Consider the following 18,136-nt stretch of genomic DNA (forward strand, 5'->3'; position numbering starts at 1 on the left):
CCAGAGAAGCTCATCCCATTAGGCCCCCTTGTGACCACGGAAGGATCAAGGTGGCGAAGCACGGGATCCCAGTTACAAAGAGGAGGTGCTGAGGGAGATTTGAAGGCTGTATACAGCAAGCCTTTCATTTACTTTTGAGTGCACAGATGGGGTTGTGGATGCAGAGGTGGAGGGGCATAGCACAGGTGAGGGGAAAGAAGAGTAGATGGAAGGGGAGGCAAACATAGCAACTAAGTGATAAAATAATATGATGAACGACAGAGAAACGAACAGAAAAACAGAATGGAAGAGAGAAAGAATAGTTGGTATGAGAGGGTTTGTGTGTGTTTGAGACTGGATGGAGGATGGAAGCATGTCTGTTGTGTGTAAGGATGGAAGGGGTTGGCTTATGTGAGGAGGAATGGTTGATGAAATGGGGAAAAGCTGTGAGGAAAAAGGGGTGGGCTATCCGTTGGCTCCAGCCTTGCCTACTGCCGTTAGGCGGCCTCTGACCACCTTTCCCCCACGGAATGCAGCCCCTGCATTCAGAAGTGTTGGCCACCCCATTTTAACCATAGCCACGCTTGCATAGCCCTGGGAAAAGAATGCCAGCATGGCTACATCTCCTGCAGTCACGCCCCATCATTTGCAAACCCCTTACATCAGGGCAAAACCATACCCTTTGTCACTACTTTGGTTTCAAGGCAAGGAATAAAAAAGAAATCCTATCTCCATCCACACAGCCAAAGGCTATTGCACTACAGCAATTTGACAGGGGCTAGTGAAAAGTGTGACATCACGTTTCTATTTCACAGTATAATCCACTTTCTAGACCCAACTATTTTTCAATAGAGGAATGAAATGGCAAAGTGTTCAAGTACCCATTTAGTGTAAAACATGAGGCAGGGGGGGGGAAACTGGTGAGTTAAGGCAGAAAGACATTTATTTGTTCATCTTTGTGACATAAATGTGTTTCATTATATATACAGGTAGGCCCTTAACCTGAACAGTTTTATTCAAGACAGAGTTCATTTATTTAAAGCTCACAGTATTTGCAATTCTATGCATGCAGTTGTGTGTGCAAACACCTAATGGACAGAGAAGAGTCAGTTCTACCATTTTACTGTCTGAAAGCAGAGGAAACTGTGCACTTGCATGTTGGTCTAAATTGTCATTGCATGCACGTGTAAGATTAATGTGCTCTTTGGCATTTCATCTTGATTGAAGAGAATACGTATGCATCGGAGGAGAAAAAGGAGGCTTGTGGCTCCATAAAGAATAACAGATTTAATTGCAGTAGATACATTTGATCTTTAACAAAGTGAGCACAAATGAGAGGGAGGAAACCCCTAGAAAAAGAGGACTACTCTGTCCCTAAACGTGGCAGAAAGGAGGGTGTAGTAAAAATTGCAGCTGCAAACGAGAATGAGATTTTCTTTCACTTACCCATATCCAGCCAGATATTAAAACTGTAATCATATGACAACCTCCTCTTAAAGGCAACAGGCCAGTTTCATTTTTATTCAGGATCCCTCCAGCCCATCTGCTCCTTACCCCCTCAGTGAGGAAATGGAAGTCATTCTCTTGAGGCTAGAAAACAGCAGCACTGTATTGTTTCCTTGCAAAAACTCCATAAAGTGCAAGAATTGGATATAGAAAATGTTCAATGATTGATGCAGGAATTTAATATGGTGTCATTCAGATGTTTCATCTACATGCCAAGGTTCTGATACAACCCTTGTCCCTTTAATAGATAAACTGTGTGTATTGACTCATTTTCACATTTCAGGCAACTTGCAGTGGACAAAACCCCTTAGTTCACTGGTATTGTTCAATGACACGGTATTGCTTCTGACATGGTATACCCATGCTTAGGCTGCAGGGCTCACATTATTGAATGCTCCTCCATACAAAAGGATTCCCTCTTATTTTCTGTATGAAAAACTAGGTATTAGGGAATTAAAAAAAATAATGCAGGGGGGTTGAGGTGTAATCAAGCATACGTGTTCCCATCTGCAGCCCATACACAGCCTAGACACGTTTATTCACAGTGCAATCCTACATTTAGTCAGAAATAAGTCCCCAACCTCCAAAAACCCAAATCCCCATAAAACATGCAGAGGCTCACAGAGTTTCATTTCCAGTGTCTGTGTACGCCATCTCAATCTGCAGCCAGATGTGAAGCATGTGTGTGTATGTATGCACACCTAGAATTTTTCTTGAAAATTAGCAAGCATAATGAAATGAAATACCATAATTTGATCCAGCAAGAGTAAGACATCACACTAAGTTCTGCAACTCAGGTTTTTTGTTTTCAAGTTTAGAAATATCCATTAAGCAGACTAGTGCTATTTCGTGGTGCAAAATGATATTCAAGAATGTTCCTTTAAAAGTTAATATAAGCTTTGCAAACAAGAGGTGGTTGTCTATTTCCTGCATGCTCATCCTCTTTTACTCTTTCATCCATCTTGAACCAGCTACAATGACAGGCAAATATCCTGGGTGCATCTACTGCCACAGGTAACCTCTAACGCTGCCTTTGCCAACCTGGCACCAGGTTGGCAAAGGCTACTGTACAGTGATTGTGAACGAGTTATTTTACTTTCTAAAATGATACTAAACAACTCACCCAGTACAGTGAGTGTTAGGCCCTGTTTTCAGATGCTCAAAAATGACAACTAAGATATCCCTCTAGAACAGGGGTCTGCAACCCGCGGCTCCGGAGCCGCATGTGGCTCTTTTACACCTTTGCCGCGGCTCCCGGGCGGATACTAGCAAGGGGAGGAGGCGCATTGTGCGCCCCGACACTCCCCACTGTGGCAGGCGCTGTACTGGCTGTGACGTTGCATGGGGGTGGTGCGTGCGTTAGTCACGCACCGTCCCGACGTCACCTTCCCACCCGCTGTCAGATCGCGGCTCTGGAGATATATTTGTTTTAAATGTCGCAATGGTTTTGCGGCTCCCAGTTTTTTCTCTCTTCGGAAATGGGTCCAAGTGGCTCTTTTTGTCTTAAAGGTTGCAGACCCCTGCTCTAGAAGCAACCAAACCCTGGAAGGAACAGTTTGCCAAAGTTTCTTGTTGCTTGCCTGAGATGGGTAGTAACTTGTAGTACTTGCCTTATTATTATTGCCGAAAAACAAATATGGTTGGTTTTTAGTTCAAGTTAATTTTAACCCTTAACTGAAGAAAAAGTGAAGAATTTCAAGGATGAGTCTTTCCCTATAGAAGACAGGACTCAAGTTAGAGCTGATGTAAATGTCAGTTGACTATATGCACCATGCATGCTGTATTATACTTGGGATTTTAAGGAAGATCATGCCTGTATATATCAGTGTCCATCAGACTGAGAGAAAGGCATTTCTTGTTTCTTAGTACTATAGCAATCAGGGCTAGTCACACAAACACTAAGATATCAGTATGTATATTACCATCTTTCACCTTCTATGAAGTAGAAGATTAATATGTAGAAGCTGAGCAGGACATTCTTAGTTTGCTTTTGACAACATGCTGAGTTTGATAGGTTGCAGAGGGCTGGGTGGTTTAGATCTAACAAGGGATAATCTCCAGCTCAGAAGGAGGATATGTGGTATCAACCTCTATTCAGGTCAGCTGGTTCACGTTGACAGAAACTTACCTTCCTGTAGCTATTGTGTCATGCAAGTGGGCCCTCTGTGTCTAGGTCATGACAATCATGCTAAACACTTGTATATAAACCAATTCTTTAAAAATTCAAATCTGTTTACTGCTCCCTCATTAGCAGGTAGGTTACCCTGATTGCTAGAAAATACTATGGAATTGGAAAACCAAAGGCAGAAGATGTAGCTTATGCACCAAACTCCCTTTAATTAACTTATATTAATCATATACAAGGATTGTGTGCAGACAGTTGCAAACTGAGCAACATTCTGGTTCAATCACTCTGATGAAATGGTGGGGGGAAACAATCAATAGAAACAAAGAACAAAATGTTACAAGATTCATTTCGAAGACAGGCTCAAAATCTCCTTTAAAAGGATGCCAGGAACGTGAAAGGTGTTCAGAGACCAGGTCTTTTCTGCAAATATGACTAGGCTGAGTCAATATTTTCTCTCTATAGCAAATATATTCTTGGAATCTCCTACTAAAGAAAGAAGATAGCCAAAGGTAGGGCATGCAGGAGATCTGACATTCCTGGATGGCTTTTAAGTTCTTCTATGAGTCCAAGGAGTGTGGAACATTTCTTCCCCCACAAGCAGAAATCCATGGATTGATTTAGTCACAGCAGCAGTTCAAGGCGAGCTATTGCATAAGCACCCTATGTAGGATAAGATACCAGTAACAGAATAGAGCCCAAAGGTCAATCTGCACTATTGGCACTGGCACTACACATCTATAAGTAGCTGCTTAAAGACAATCACATCAACTTAAGAAGGCGATTATATGCCAACATGATCTCCACTGCATTAGTGGTACTTTGATTAAGGTGTGGGGGACCCAGGACAGCTGCCTGTTTTGTTTGCGGAAAAGCTTAATATACATACTCATATTAGTGCCTGAACACCCTGACCACAGATACGCATCAACAATTCAAACCCAAATCAAGGTGCCCGTGGACACTTTAATCAAAAGTGCACCTAGGCTACTACATTCTGAACTGCAAGTACCAAGCTGTAGACCACAGCAAGCCGGATGACACTAGCTTTGCACTGGAAGCACTAGGGGAGCACTAAGCTTCAGTGGGATAAGGGACTTTTTAGTTGCATCCCAACAAGAGTATAGTTAAATCTCAGGAGTGCTATCTTTTTAACGTATTTTACATTGTTGTGAACCAACCTGGGATCTTATGGTGGAAGGGCAAATAATAAATCAAATAATAAATAATAATAAATAATTCATGTGACCATGGAGGAATAACAGTACCACTCCTGACTGGCAATTGACCTTAGATCAAAACAACTTGCATGATACATAAAGAGTGCACCCTAGTGATGTCATTACTTCACTGCTGCCTGGGACTCTGACCAAACTGCATCATTTCAGCTTCATCGCTTGTTAAACAGCATTAATCTAGAGATTGATTGAAGAACAGTATGTAACCTGCATCAACCTTGAAGCTGTTTGCCACTCTTTGGCTGAAGCATTCAGCTGGTGCATACCAAAGTGTTATGTACGTACAGGACCCAGTTGAGAGTTCTTCTTCCAAATGCTTATCCAAGGCTCATTGGGAAATAGATGCTCAATTCTGCAGAATAAATGCTTGGAGAGAGAAACCCTGCATACAATTAATGAAGATTGCAAATATCCAGTGTAGGATATTCTCTTCAATAAACAAAAAATGGAAATAGAAGTTTCTGAAGAACATCAACAGATAACACTGAGCAGTTGCTAACACTTTAGACTTTGCACAGAGTATGCTGGGTAAGAGTTAGACGGTAAGACACAAAATCAGTGTGGAAGTGATGGGCCTATGCTGACAGACCATTAGCAGCACTATACAAAGACAACAACAGGCCCTACCACTGAACATGGTGCTCTCCAGATGCTGCTGAACTCCCAACTCCCATCAGCCTCAGCCAGTAGGGACAATTGTCAGGGATGATAACAGTTGTAGCCCAGGAACATCTGGAGGACCACAGATCCTCCATCCTAGCCCTAAGTTTTTTTGCTCTTTGAAAGATAAGTTGTTCTTGGAGGAGCTGGGGGCTCAACATGAATTTAAAGATTTCAATCACAAACAGAACTTTATGTCCAACAGCAGGTAAAAGCTGTAGTTGAACACATGCCATCTGCTACTTTGATGAACAATTTCCTTTATCACTTGGTAGAAGAGCTTCCTAGTAATCTTGTCCTGAGCAGATAGGAACTCATTGCTTTCTCATAGTTTGCCTTGCAGCTATGTTTCCAAAGTGATTGTTTGACATAAGCTCTTAGGACAGATTAAAAAGAAAAAAGGTACATTGGAAATTTTAGTCAATAATCCCTTTTCAGAGGCAATGAAAACCAGCAGCTCTGAAGAGTTGCTGACACAAAATACACTGAATTAAATAACATATATCCAAGTGTATATTTGAAGTATCCTCTCTCATTTCTGCATTGGTGCCTTCCTTTCTTTTCCTTACTTAATATAGATTTTTGCAAGCCATTGAGCTTAATTCCAAACTGTCTGCTAGAATTTGGCAAGACTGTTCAGAAACTAAACGTCTTACAGGCTACTAACATTGTTTCAAGAAAATTGAATCCACGATCAACAAGGATTTACCCATGTTAAACATGTTGGGTTGTATTCAACATTAGTCATACACTGAGCAGACCAACCAAAATTAATGGACATGGCTAAATTAGATTAATTTCAGCAATCCTAGTTTGAGTATAGCTTAGCTGTACAGAATCCAAAGTGCTGCACATTTTTCTTAGCATGGTGATGTCAATATTCAGTTGTCCACCTACCCACAGTCGCAAGTATGAAGTCTTACTAAATTTATATGGATTAGAAGCCAGATGAGACACACACACACACACACACACACACACACACACACACAGAGAGAGAGAGAGAGAGAGAGAGGAAAAAAAAACTTGTTCTGTACTTTGGTTGGTTTTCTAGCAAGCAACAAGCTGCTGCAAGTATGTAGGGCACATTCCTGCCAAATTGTTAGCCTATGTCACAGCAACATGCGGAAGCGTGAATGTGTAGGAATTCTTGGGCACAACCATGATGTAACCCCTGTAGAGCTGAATTGCAACGATGAACTCCAAAAACAAGAAGAAAAAAGAGAAGAGCTCCATTTTCAGGATTTGGGGAATGAGCCAGAATTTAAAGAAAACTAGGTTTTGGTCCATTAAAAAACAAACACCTACAGCACAATTCCATGTTTGATTACTCAAGAACTCCACTCTGTTTAGTGGACCTCTTCCCAAGTACAGGACTGCTGCATTAATAGTCAAGATCAGAGGACAGGTATTACTACAGGTATTGGAACTTAAAAGAGTTTTTTTAAAAAATGTAACTCAGCATAGAAGAGGTCAGACACAAGATTACTACCAGTTATGAAGTGTTCAAACATACACAAACATACAGCAGTGAACATATGCACACAGGATTCATATTAGTAAACACAAAACAGTTAAAGTACCTTATAGTAGGACACAGTTTGTAAACCAACCATATGTGGTCAATTACATTCAGTGGAGGTGACTTGAATGTCAGTTTCTCCTACCCACACATAAATTAATCCTCAAAGAAAAGAGAGTTTGAGAACAGCACTCAATGGTTTGATTTATCAGGACCCTGAAACAGAGAACACAATTCTGCACAAGTCTGTGTTTCGACTGAACTGAACTGTGACTCCATTGTATTCCAGGCCAAGTCTGCCAACAAAAAGTCATCCATAGCAGTCTGAGTCTCATTGCTAGTAAGAAATAAACTGCCAAGGGTTTCAAAGCAGCTATCCATGGTCTGTGTTTCAGCACTATTCAGCTGGACTTTGCTTTCTGCCATTTGGTTAGAGGAATTTTTTGCAGGAAAATGCACTTCTGTCTGTGTTTCTGTATCAGATGAGTCTGTGCTCATAGAGAAGGTAGACTGTTTCAAGATGCTCCCCAAAGGCAAATAGGGGCTGTCTAAAAAGAAATTTAAGTCTGTCTGGGTCTGTGTGTCAAACATCTCCAAACCTAAGAAATTGGGATTACCCCTGCAGCTATAGGACTGGGTGGCATTATCTGAAAATAAATCTGTCTGGGTTTCAATATCTAGCAACTCCAAGACTGGCTCAGAGTTCAGCTGGGTCTCTTCTGTCTGTGTCTGGATATTGGAGGCTGTGAAGAAATCCTCAATGTCAAACTCAATTCCTGCGTTCTGCGTAGGGCCAGAAGGCAAGGGTGTGCCAGCATGCGAGCTAGTGTCAGTCAAAAGACTACGGTTATCCAATGACTGACCCGCTGTGTTATTCGAAAAAATAGTTTCAAGATCGTTCAGTAACTCCATTGTCTGGGTCTGATTGTCTGTCATAACCTGCTGTGGGAGAATATTATTTTGTGCACTGAAGCTGATAACTGGCTCACACTTAGTGTCTGGACTCAAAGATTTGCAGCTTCCTCTTTGTAGCAGACTTTGACCCAGGCCTGCAGCCATTAAGTTGCTGCCTGGAAGTCCCACTGTGGTTGAATCACTGAATGATGAACTAACACTGTCAAAAATGTCATTGCACATTACAGCCTGGTCCATTTGTACTCTCCCATCAATATCTTTCTGCGACCTATTGGTCTGAGTCTCCCGAGAAATTCCACATGACTGAAAGCAAGCCTGTGCAAGTGCATCTGTCTGAGCAGCTATGGAAGAAGTCAACTTTGAACTGGGTAACAGTGTCTGTGTCTGCACATTAATTGGCAACAAAACCTGAGAGCTGAATGTCAGGTCTGTTTGAGAACAAGAGGACACCGATGAATCAGGAGTCCAGGCTGCAGATGTCACAAAGTTCTGCGAAATATAAGATAAGTCCGTCTGCACATTTGTTGAACAAATCCCGTTCTTGTAGCATATGGCTTCCAGATCTTGGATTGTATTATCTGATGCCCCTTTACCCAAATTGACCTGGATACCTGTGCTGACTGGCTCAACACTGCCAGCATTTTTGGTTTTTGAAAGGGGCAAGGTGCTTTTAAATGCAAGTGTTTCAGCCTCCAGTCCTGGTATCATAAATCCTACCGGCAGAGGCATTAAGTGAACAGTACTCATAACAGAGCCTTTGTCATCAACGGCAACTACAACGGGTTTGACAGAAGAGTCTGGTGCTGATACAAAGATAGGCAATTGAGTAAGCTGCATTACAGGGAGTTTAACCAAAGCCACTTTTGGCTTTGGCAGAAGCAACTTTGGTGAATTTTTTGGCTGCGTTTGTGTTTGCTTAGTAGTATAGGAACAGCTAGAATCTTCAAAGGAAGCTGCTGGCTTCATCTCAGAGGTCTCCAAGTCTTTAGTGCTAGTACATCTGGTCTGGACACTGGCAGAAGCTCCTTTAAGTTTTTCTCCCACCAACTGATTGGATACAGAGGTTTCAATTTTCCTTTTCTTACTTGGTGGATCCCTGTAAATATTACAAAATCTTTGACTAGGTACAGCTGTAGCACATACTCCTTCATTCCCTCCAAATCTTTCCCACCCCACCACTTTTACCATTTCTATAACAGAATTTAGAATAATGTGAATTGTTTGCCTTGAAAGCATACTTAGAGAAATCAAAATAGTAACATACTGAATTATGGTAATGTTAAGCAGAAAACTGCATTGTTGGGTAAATAAGTCAGAGTTACAGTTAAACTCTGTGCCTAGGCTATTCAACCAAAGAATAATCTTACAGCAGTTTAGCAGCCAACAATGCTGACCTAAAAGTAAAACTTGCACTGCAATTCCACACAGTCTATAATACTGCATTTTGATGAAGGACTTCAAAAGCAGTAGTCACCCCGCCTCCCCACATTGAATGGAAATGCATTCTGAATTCTTAGATAGTTCAAACAGAATCACTTTTACTGGTGGCAACATGTTGGGTAATAATTGATTGTATAAAAGCCTGGAAAAATCCATGCCTCTTTAGTTATCCTTAAAAAAAAATTGTTGGTAAGATAAGGGAAGCTGTCAGGGGCAGTGATCTTCACAGAATGGTGTTAGAACTCCTCCCCCTTCCAATGTTTTAAGGCAAATATATGTGCACATATATGAAACAGTTAACAAAGGAAAAATGTTGCCCTTACCTATGTTCAACAGGGATCTCATGCTGTGTCCTATAAATATGAGACAATAATGCTGTCCTGCTAGCATAGGGGCATCCACAAGTACACTGGAAAGACTTGCCACAGTCCTCACTATGTCGCTTCAGATCCCATATGGTGCCATAGGAATTGCTGCATTTATCACATTTATGCTTCTTTTCAGCATGCATTTTCATAAAATGCTGAAATATAAAAACAAAAGTTAGGTAAGTTATAGGAAACTGCCTTGGACAGCACTGGTTCATCTAGTTCAGTATTGTCTACACTGACTGGCAGCGGCTTCAGGATTTCAGACTGGGCTTTTTCTGAGCCCTACCTGGAGATGCCAGTGCTCTGTCACTGAGTGATGGTCCTTCCCAAACAAAAGAAAGTGGTACTATGTTTGAGACACAAAGCTGTTCAAGTTCCAGCCTTGTCTATGCAAGACAAGGCACTTTTAAGCATGCTGTCAACAACTGAATTTTCCATAATTTTTGATGCATTTTCATGCATTTTTAAATGACTGACTGGAGTTGATAGAGGGGGTTCAAGATTTTTCTTGAATTCCTGAAAATGGTTAAAACATGGGAATGATGCACTATCTGGCTGCACCTCAACTCAATAAATACTACAACTGATTTTAACAATTCCACTCTTTCAAAAGTTATTAAGAATCAGAGAATGCATTTCTTAGAAGATCCAAACCTCTGACATGCAACCTGCATGAAGTTTGCAGTTAAGGTTCTCAATAATCTACACAGGCCCATTGTAAATTTTACAGTTATGTACTTCTGGTGAAAAGAGGACATATTACAGAGAGTTAAAGGAGTAACTGAATTAACTAGTTAGAGCTCTACAGCAAAATTACCCTCCAATTTGTTCCTTTCATTTTCAGCTACTGAAGGCATATCTCAGCACATTTAATAAGTTTAATTTTCTAACAAAAGAGTAGTATGTATAAAACCTGTGCAATGATGCTGCAGGCTCCCTAGTTCCATGAGAGCTCTTTCCCAACACACTGATCCCTTAAACAATAGACAACTGACAATATGAAATGACATTCATATGAAGCTTCTCTTATAATGGTATACATTTACACAGAAATCTTGCAATTCAGAAAGATGCATGGCTCTTGAATAAGATGTTCCATATAAATTATATTGTTCTATTTATTGAATAATGTAGTTAGAATACATACCTGTCGTACAAGAGAAAATTGTGAAAAAGGCCTTTCTGGTCCTCTAGGGCAACCTTCAATAGGACAGCAGTAGTATTTCTGTGGCGTTTTCAAGTCTTTCCTTATTGCAGGATTTATTTTTCCATCCTGCAGGAGAAGAATATTATTAAATTGTATCTAATGTTTGGGGCTCAGAAGTATCTGGAATACAAATAAAGCTTGTCTTTATACAGCATTTTGCCTGCCTGCCTGCCTGCCTGCATACTGAAGAGATTCTCCACTTGAAACTTCTGTACATGTTTCAGTTATTCCCTATATGGAATAAAAACTTTAGGTAGTTTACATCCCAGCTCACTCTAATTGCCTAGATTATGTGACAGGTAGTTGATTATTCACTAACCCAGTTGGGTCAATCCTGGCTAAATAAGCAGAGGTATGTACAAGGCTTTTGCTCATGTGCTCTATCCCATGTGCTCTGATTTAGAGAAGCCGTCCTGGTTTCTGATTTGATCCCAGAATGTCCTGCTTTTCCTTAGGATCCCATTATGGAATGGGATGTCCCTATTTTCATCGGAGAAATGTTGGAGGGTATGCTATCCTCATGCTGCCATTTTTTTCCTTGGCACGCTGTGAGAAGAAGGCAATTTTCAATTAACGATAGGTCCCAGTAACATAGTTACAATGTTCCAAACCACCCAGGATTTTAAACCATGGTTTGAAAATGTTCCAAACCTGAGACAACCAGTTTCCTAGTGCTAGTGTAATAAGAGTAGATGAAGAATTCTGGGGTTAATTTGGGGGCACCAAGAAGGAGGGAAGGGTGTGTGTGGACACAAGGCTTATTCACATCTGGGCTTGTTAAATCAAGAAGATATGATTGAGTGATCACTGTCACTTAGGAAACAGAAACATTTTGCAGAAAACATTATGCTGAACTTTTAGACCAAACGATTTAGAACCAAACATCTCACCGCAAGAGAGTGTAATATTAAATTCAAAACAAACTGAAGCTAAGGAGACTAGTGCTATACCAATGACTTGTGATGTCAGAGCCATGAACCAGATCAAGGAACCACTGACTGCTCCAGTCTCTCCATAGCTGAACTTGAGCAGGTTTTTGAGCATACTGTGATACAGAGCAAGCATGGACAAAAACACAGAATAATGAACATATTATTTCCTATAATATTATATTTAAAAATGCAAAGTTTCTGGCACTTCTGGTTGGAAAGATTTGCTTGAAATATGTGTGGATACGGCTCCTAAAATCTCAGAAGCCAGAAGGAAATCAGTAGGATTAATTCCAGTAGTTTGGGGACAAGGATTAAGTGTGTAACATTACAAAATAGTTTGATTGCAGAAGTATATGGGTGTGGTTCAATTAATACAAAGAGACAGCTTTCCTTGGTGTAAAATTTGGACTGCAGAACTTTTAAAGGCTTTTTAAAGTGTGGCATTCTCTTTATACATTAAGGAACCGAAGCATTCGTAATCCAAGGCTTTCCAAACCAGCTGCATTAGATACATGCTCAGACTGGCTGGAATGTAAGTTTCATCATCAGTGCAAAACCTCTTCTCTAACTTCTTTTTATCTTCCCTTTCAAAAAGGAGTGCGGAAAGTGTGAGGGAACAGCCTAGAGATGCTAAAACCTGAAATGCAACGATTCAGTCCTGAAGAATGCAGGAAGACTCTCTCTACTCTTCAGGCCCTCCCTACCCTTCTGTTAATAAACAGCAGTGGTAGCATATATAAATCCCTAGGAATGAAAAATATTTCCAAACCTTAAGCAAAAGAATCTTTAAAAACAACAAAAAGCTGCCAGCATTTATTTATTAGATTTTTCATCTTAGGCTTCCACCCATCCATTTTATCTTCACAACTACTACATGAAGTAAGTTAGGCTGAAGAATAATAACTGCCTCAAGGTGACCTAGTGAGATCCATGAATGAGTGGTGACTTAAAATTGGCTCACAGACCCATTGACTGGAGTCTTCCTGTTTATTTTACAGAGCTCAGTTTCCCCATATACAATGCAAGTCTCACTTCAAAATTCACTCACAAGGGTATACAGATTTCCATTTACTCATGGTTCTAAAGCACTATCAGGTATCTTAACTGTCTACTTTAATATTGGCACTAAAATATAGAATACCATTTTGAGAAAACTCTTTGTTGGTTGGAGCAAAAATAAGTCTGAAAAGATATCTCTGAGGTAAAAGCCCAACAAGCCATTATGCCACCCTGCGATATGTAAAGGGATGAGGAGAGATTACAAGGAGTCCAAGTAGGACCTGTTGCAATATTATTGTCACATTACTTCAAAATCTTAATTAAGTCAGTACTTTCCAAACAAAGTATCTGGCTGCAAGATGGAGGACACTGTTTTATAAACACTCATTTTGCTCTAAATAGCTACAGCTTCCCACCAGAGGTTTTATCAAGCACTTCTGGAAGGGATTTGGAGGAAGCCGCCAGCCACTTCCCATTAAAGGTCACATTTCAAATTTGGAAAGAGATTAAAACTTAAATAATATTATCAACAAAGTACGATCAGAAGCAGGAACCCAACCATAAAGGCAGTAGCAAAGATGTGAGTACTTCACTTAAATACCAGGATTTTGAAAACAGCACCATGGGCTCGGGCACAAAGCTCATTTTCAAGATAAACACAAGAGAAGAGAAAGTTACGGGAGAAAAGAAAGATTAGCGGTAGGGATTCTGGCTTTGGTGAGAGGAGGTTTCCTTGCTTAGCCTGAAATACACAGAGCAGCTGAAGGAATCTGTAATTAGGTACAGTGAGCCTTTCATAGCTACAGTGATTAGGTTACTAGGGTTTCAGGCTAGGTCTGGGAAGGTTATGAAGTTGTCCTTACCTGGGGCATACTCAGAGATTTTAAGAAAAGTACAGTGGTACCTTGGTTCTCAACATCTTGGTACTCAAACAACTTGGAACCCAAACACTGCAAACCCAGCAGGAAGTGTTCTGGTTTGCGAAATTTTTTCGGAAGCTGAGCATGCTCCGTTTTGAGTGCCACACTTCCGTTTTGAGGTCTGTCTGTTTTTGCTATTTATTTTGCATTTTTGTAGCTCTTTTCTGTTTTGATTTTGTGACAGTGTGGAACCCAGTTCAGCTACTGATTGATTGGTTGTGTGACTGCAGTACATTGATTATTGCTTTCATTTTATGGATCAATGATATCGTTAGATAGTAAAATTCATGTTAAATTGCTGTTTTAGGGGTTGTTTTTAAAAGTCTGGAATGGATTAATCCATTTTGCATTACTTTCTATGGGAAAGCGTGCTTTGGTTTTGGAACGCTTTGGTTTTGGAACGGACTTCCGGAATGGATTAAGTTTGAGAACCAAGGTACCACTGTACAGAGTGAATTTGTGGAATGAAAGAGCACATAGGTTGCGATAAAGCAATGTAGATGGTGAGGGGATACTGTTCACTGAACCTAGAAAGCTTAGATGAAGTACAGTTTCAGAGCTTAGGAAGGGATTTCTAAATATTTTAAATGGGGATGCTCTTGCCTGATTTTAACAACAGCACAGCTTGGCGGGCAGGATGTTTGGCTGGAGTGAGGAATCAGGAAGGGCTACAACAAGGCCAAATGAAGCTGCAACTTGTATCAGTGGGCCATAGTAGTTGAAGGATTCTGAGAGTTTGAAGAAACCCTGACCTGCACCTAGTACATTTATATAAGAGCCTAAGAAACAGATTTTAGGGTGGGTTTATAATTTGGCCCTTCAAGAGGCGCCTCCTCATATTTGCTTACAGAAAAAGCTTTTTAGTGTGTAAATATGTTTGTGTGAGAGAGTGTACAGGAGGATCATAGTGAGGGGATTTGTCAGATGCTTATGGTGAGGGTCACAGATTAGTGGTGCCACTACTTGTCTCCTTTTTGCAGAAAGACATATCATCATATGGGGCTAAATAGGTGATGGCAGCAGCAAGTGTCTGGAAGGTCCAATTCAAATTATGTAGTCACCTGAGACTTCCAGTTCGGGCTTTGGTTCTAAACCTGCTTACTATGAGGGAGCAAGATCAGTGGTTCTCCAATATTACAGGCAAGTCCTCCCCAGCCCTGTTACTCAAACAACCCTTTACAGTGGTACCTTGGGTTACATATGCTTCAGGTTACATACACTTCAGGTTACAGACTCTGCTAACCCAGAAATAGTACCTCGGGTTAAGAACTTTGCTTCAGGATGAGAACAGAAATCGTGCTCCGGTGGCGCGGTGGCAGCAGGAGGCCCCATTAGCTGAAGTGGTGCTTCAGGTTAAGAACAGTTTCAGGTTAAGAACGGACCTCCGGAACGAATTAAGTACTTAACCCGAGTTACCACTGTACTTATGTTACACATTGTTCTAGGTCAAGCAGAATGTGTGGTGGATGATTACCAATTACTGTACGGTATGTATTGCAACTCTGTGAATGAATGGTTAGAATGGATACTTTCTGCTGAAAAATTACTAAAGAAAAGGAAGTAGGATGGCAGCTGAGCTGAACTGCTGAGTATCACAAATGAACAAAGCATTATAATTCTGCCTCTACAGAATCATCATGAAGCTACAGAGTTAAGAACCCACAATAAGAGCCACAGTCCTTGGAAGTCACAGGCTAACCTATGATTAACAGAAATTCCAGAAGAATGAGAGGAAAATAACATTTCAAGGATAGCTGGTACCCAGTCTTCCCCAGGAAGAACAGAAAACATCCTGATAATGCCAAAGTTACTTGCAATTATGATGCCAATCCACCAAGTTATGAACTAGAGAATTTTGGGAAGTACTAAGTGAACAGACGAAGAGGCTCAGATGATCAAGTTATTGAGGGATAAAAGGTATTAGAGGGACAGAACCATTTGGGGAGGGGCAAGATCTCTGCAGTGTAAAGCTTCCACCACAAACCCCACTCCATCACAGAGTGTTTGTGAGTGTATGAGACCTCTCTAACTTTGATTTCAATAAACCCAGTGTTTTGCCTCCCCCCTATAGGACCCTCACTAACTTATTTCAGGCTGAGTATAGTCTGACTATACTCCCAACATTTGGAGATACTGATGATTGAACCTGAAACCTTCTACATTCAAAGCATATGAAATGAGGTTACAGTGGGTTGGGTTTCCATGGGTCTTCTCTGAGTAGAACTAACCTTGGATACAGCCCATTATACTGACTCAAAGGACAAAGTATGGCACTTTCATATACCATATTCATATGACTTAGATCAGGAATGGCAATGTGGTGGCCACCAGTTGTTATGGACTATGATCCGCCCATAATATCTGATCACTGGCCATGATGGCTGGGGCTGATGGTGGCAGCTGTAGTCCAAAATGTCTAGAGGGCACCATGTTGGCTACTCCCAGTCTTACACCAATGGTTATCTAATTCAGTATTTTCTATCTTGACTGGCCACAGGTCTCTCGGATCTCAAGGATATTTATTTCCCAATAAGATACTTTTAACTGGAGGTGCTGAGTACTGAACAAGGAATCTTCTGCATGAGCAACTTCACACCAAATCTGATCAAATGGTTCATCCAGCCCAGTATCATCTGCCACAACTAGCAGAAATCGAATCTTGTACCAAGACTGAACCTGGAGCTTTGTGCAAGCAAAGAATGTGCATCAATTTAGCTATGGGCCCTTCCTAACATTTGCTTTTTAAAAAAAGTTATTTTATTACCATGGTTGTATGGCATCCTGGCAGCTTTGCTAGGTATGCCTGAAACCTTTAAATAAAGCTAAGAAGTAACTGCGAGTGGGAAAGGGAGTCTCTGAGTTTTGATTTAACATTGTACTGGCACACCACTTTTCAAGCAAAGAAAATGAGCTCAAAGTGGCTCACAACAACAACAGAGCATTAAAAAGATATTAAGAATGCTGCTGGAGGAGGGAGGGAGGGGAAAGGGGTATCTGAGGTAAATCAACCAAAAGGGGGTGGGGTGCAGAGAATAGGAAATGGGTTTTTGTTGCTGTGATTATTATTAATAACTGTCTATAGCTACCAGTTAATAATTATTGCCTGGGATATGAGGAGGGGCTGAATATTATAATTAATAATTGAATTTTGCCAGCTACCCACCACTACTTGGGAACTTTGTGAACAAACCGATGCTGGAAGGGAGTGATTATTAACATTAACATTTGAATTCAGATAGCCGCCATCAATGAAAATAATTGAATTCTGATAGCTACCCATCAGTAGTACATTGTTACCTGGGAAGCTTATAAAGAAACCGAATGCTAAAAAGTGGGGCTGAAATGAAACCCCTCTCTGGCGCGCCTCTGGAAGGAGAGGGAAGGCGCTGGGTCCCCGGAGGAGCGGGAGAAGGGAGGGCGCCGCCGCCGCCGCCGCCGCTTACCTGCTGCTGCTGCTGCACGCCGTGGGCCTTGCTGAGGTGCATGCTCAGCGCCGGCGGGTTGGGCAGCACTTTGCCGCAGCCGGGCACCGTGCACAGGATGTTGCTCCTGACGGCCCGCGAGAGCTCCGTCACCGAGGGCCTCACCAGCTCCCACGGGCTCGACGGCCGCTCGCGGGGGCCGCGCGGCGCCGAGCGCGGAGGGCGGCCGAGCCCCAGGCCCAGGCCGGGCCGCCGAGCGGGCGGCGCCCGTGACACGGCTGCTGCCGCGGCTCCTCCTGCCGCCGCCGCTGCTGCTGCCGTAGCCGCCATGTTGCTCTCGGCCGTTCCCGATCCGCCGACCGGCGGGGCACTTCCGGTGGCGGGAGGAGAGGGAGAAAGAGCGTGGAAGGGAACTCGGCGGAGAGAGTGACAGGGAGCTCATACATATTTATACCTGGCGTTTTCCATATTCATGAGGGGCGCGCGTTCTACGAAACAAGTCCCACACCCAGTTTGCGCCTAGTGCCTTCCAGATATTCTCCGCGGCTGGAAATAAAAGTAGACCAGCATTTTCTATCTCTCCATTTGTAAAATGGAATATGGCTTATTGATAAGAATGTGGACAAAACAGGGTGGTGGTTACCCCCCCCCCAATTCAGCAGTTGCATATGAAAGATCTTGGGTTCTGAGGCCTGACCGCAACTGAGAACCGATAGGTAGAAATTCTTTTGTTATTTGCAAAAGTTTGTTTGCAACTTGTGTACATCCATGTGCGTAGCCAGGATTTATGTTGGGGGGGGCAGGCTTCATGTTAGGGGGCAAATCCTCAGTTTATTAACCCCTGCCGATGCCCATGTGTACATCCTCAGATGAACTCAATCCCGTTTTACACAGGATCAA

The 18,136-nt window shown here is 41.9% G+C and overlaps 2 protein-coding genes across 3 annotated transcripts in view; both read right to left on the reverse strand.

Moving 5' to 3' along the window:
• The window catches only part of LOC308591775 (protein phosphatase 1 regulatory subunit 3E-like), a 231,035-nt gene that overhangs the window by 27,429 nt on the left and 185,470 nt on the right, over nucleotides 1-18,136 (reverse strand). The window lies entirely within an intron of this gene.
• Nucleotides 3,799-17,438, reverse strand: ATMIN (ATM interactor). 2 transcript variants are annotated; one of them, XM_081202700.1, is made up of 4 exons: nucleotides 17,261-17,438; nucleotides 10,904-11,029; nucleotides 9,709-9,908; nucleotides 3,799-9,041 (listed from the first exon to the last, which is right to left on the reverse strand). In XM_081202700.1, exons 1-4 carry the CDS (start codon nucleotides 17,297-17,299, stop codon nucleotides 7,223-7,225), a joined length of 2,184 nt encoding a protein of 727 aa, XP_081058826.1. In that variant the 5' UTR covers nucleotides 17,300-17,438; the 3' UTR covers nucleotides 3,799-7,222. The 2 variants fall into 2 exon arrangements, with proteins under 2 accessions (XP_081058826.1, XP_081058825.1); XM_081202699.1 differs by having other exon boundaries at nucleotides 17,258-17,438.

This window comes from Podarcis bocagei (assembly GCF_964188305.1).
Source record: "Podarcis bocagei genome assembly, chromosome: 7".
NCBI lineage: Eukaryota > Metazoa > Chordata > Lepidosauria > Squamata > Lacertidae > Podarcis > Podarcis bocagei.

Coding starts and splice junctions, on each gene's coding strand:
- ATMIN (XM_081202699.1), bottom strand. CDS start 17,299: ATGCACCTCAGCAAGGCCCACGGCGTGCAGCAGCAGCAGCAG. Junction 11,030..17,257: donor GCGTGCAGCAGCAGCAGCAG/GTAAGCGGCGGC, acceptor CTTCTCCTGCAG/GATGGAAAAATAAATCCTGC. Junction 9,042..9,708: donor GAGATCCCTGTTGAACATAG/GTAAGGGCAACA, acceptor TAATATTTACAG/GGATCCACCAAGTAAGAAAA.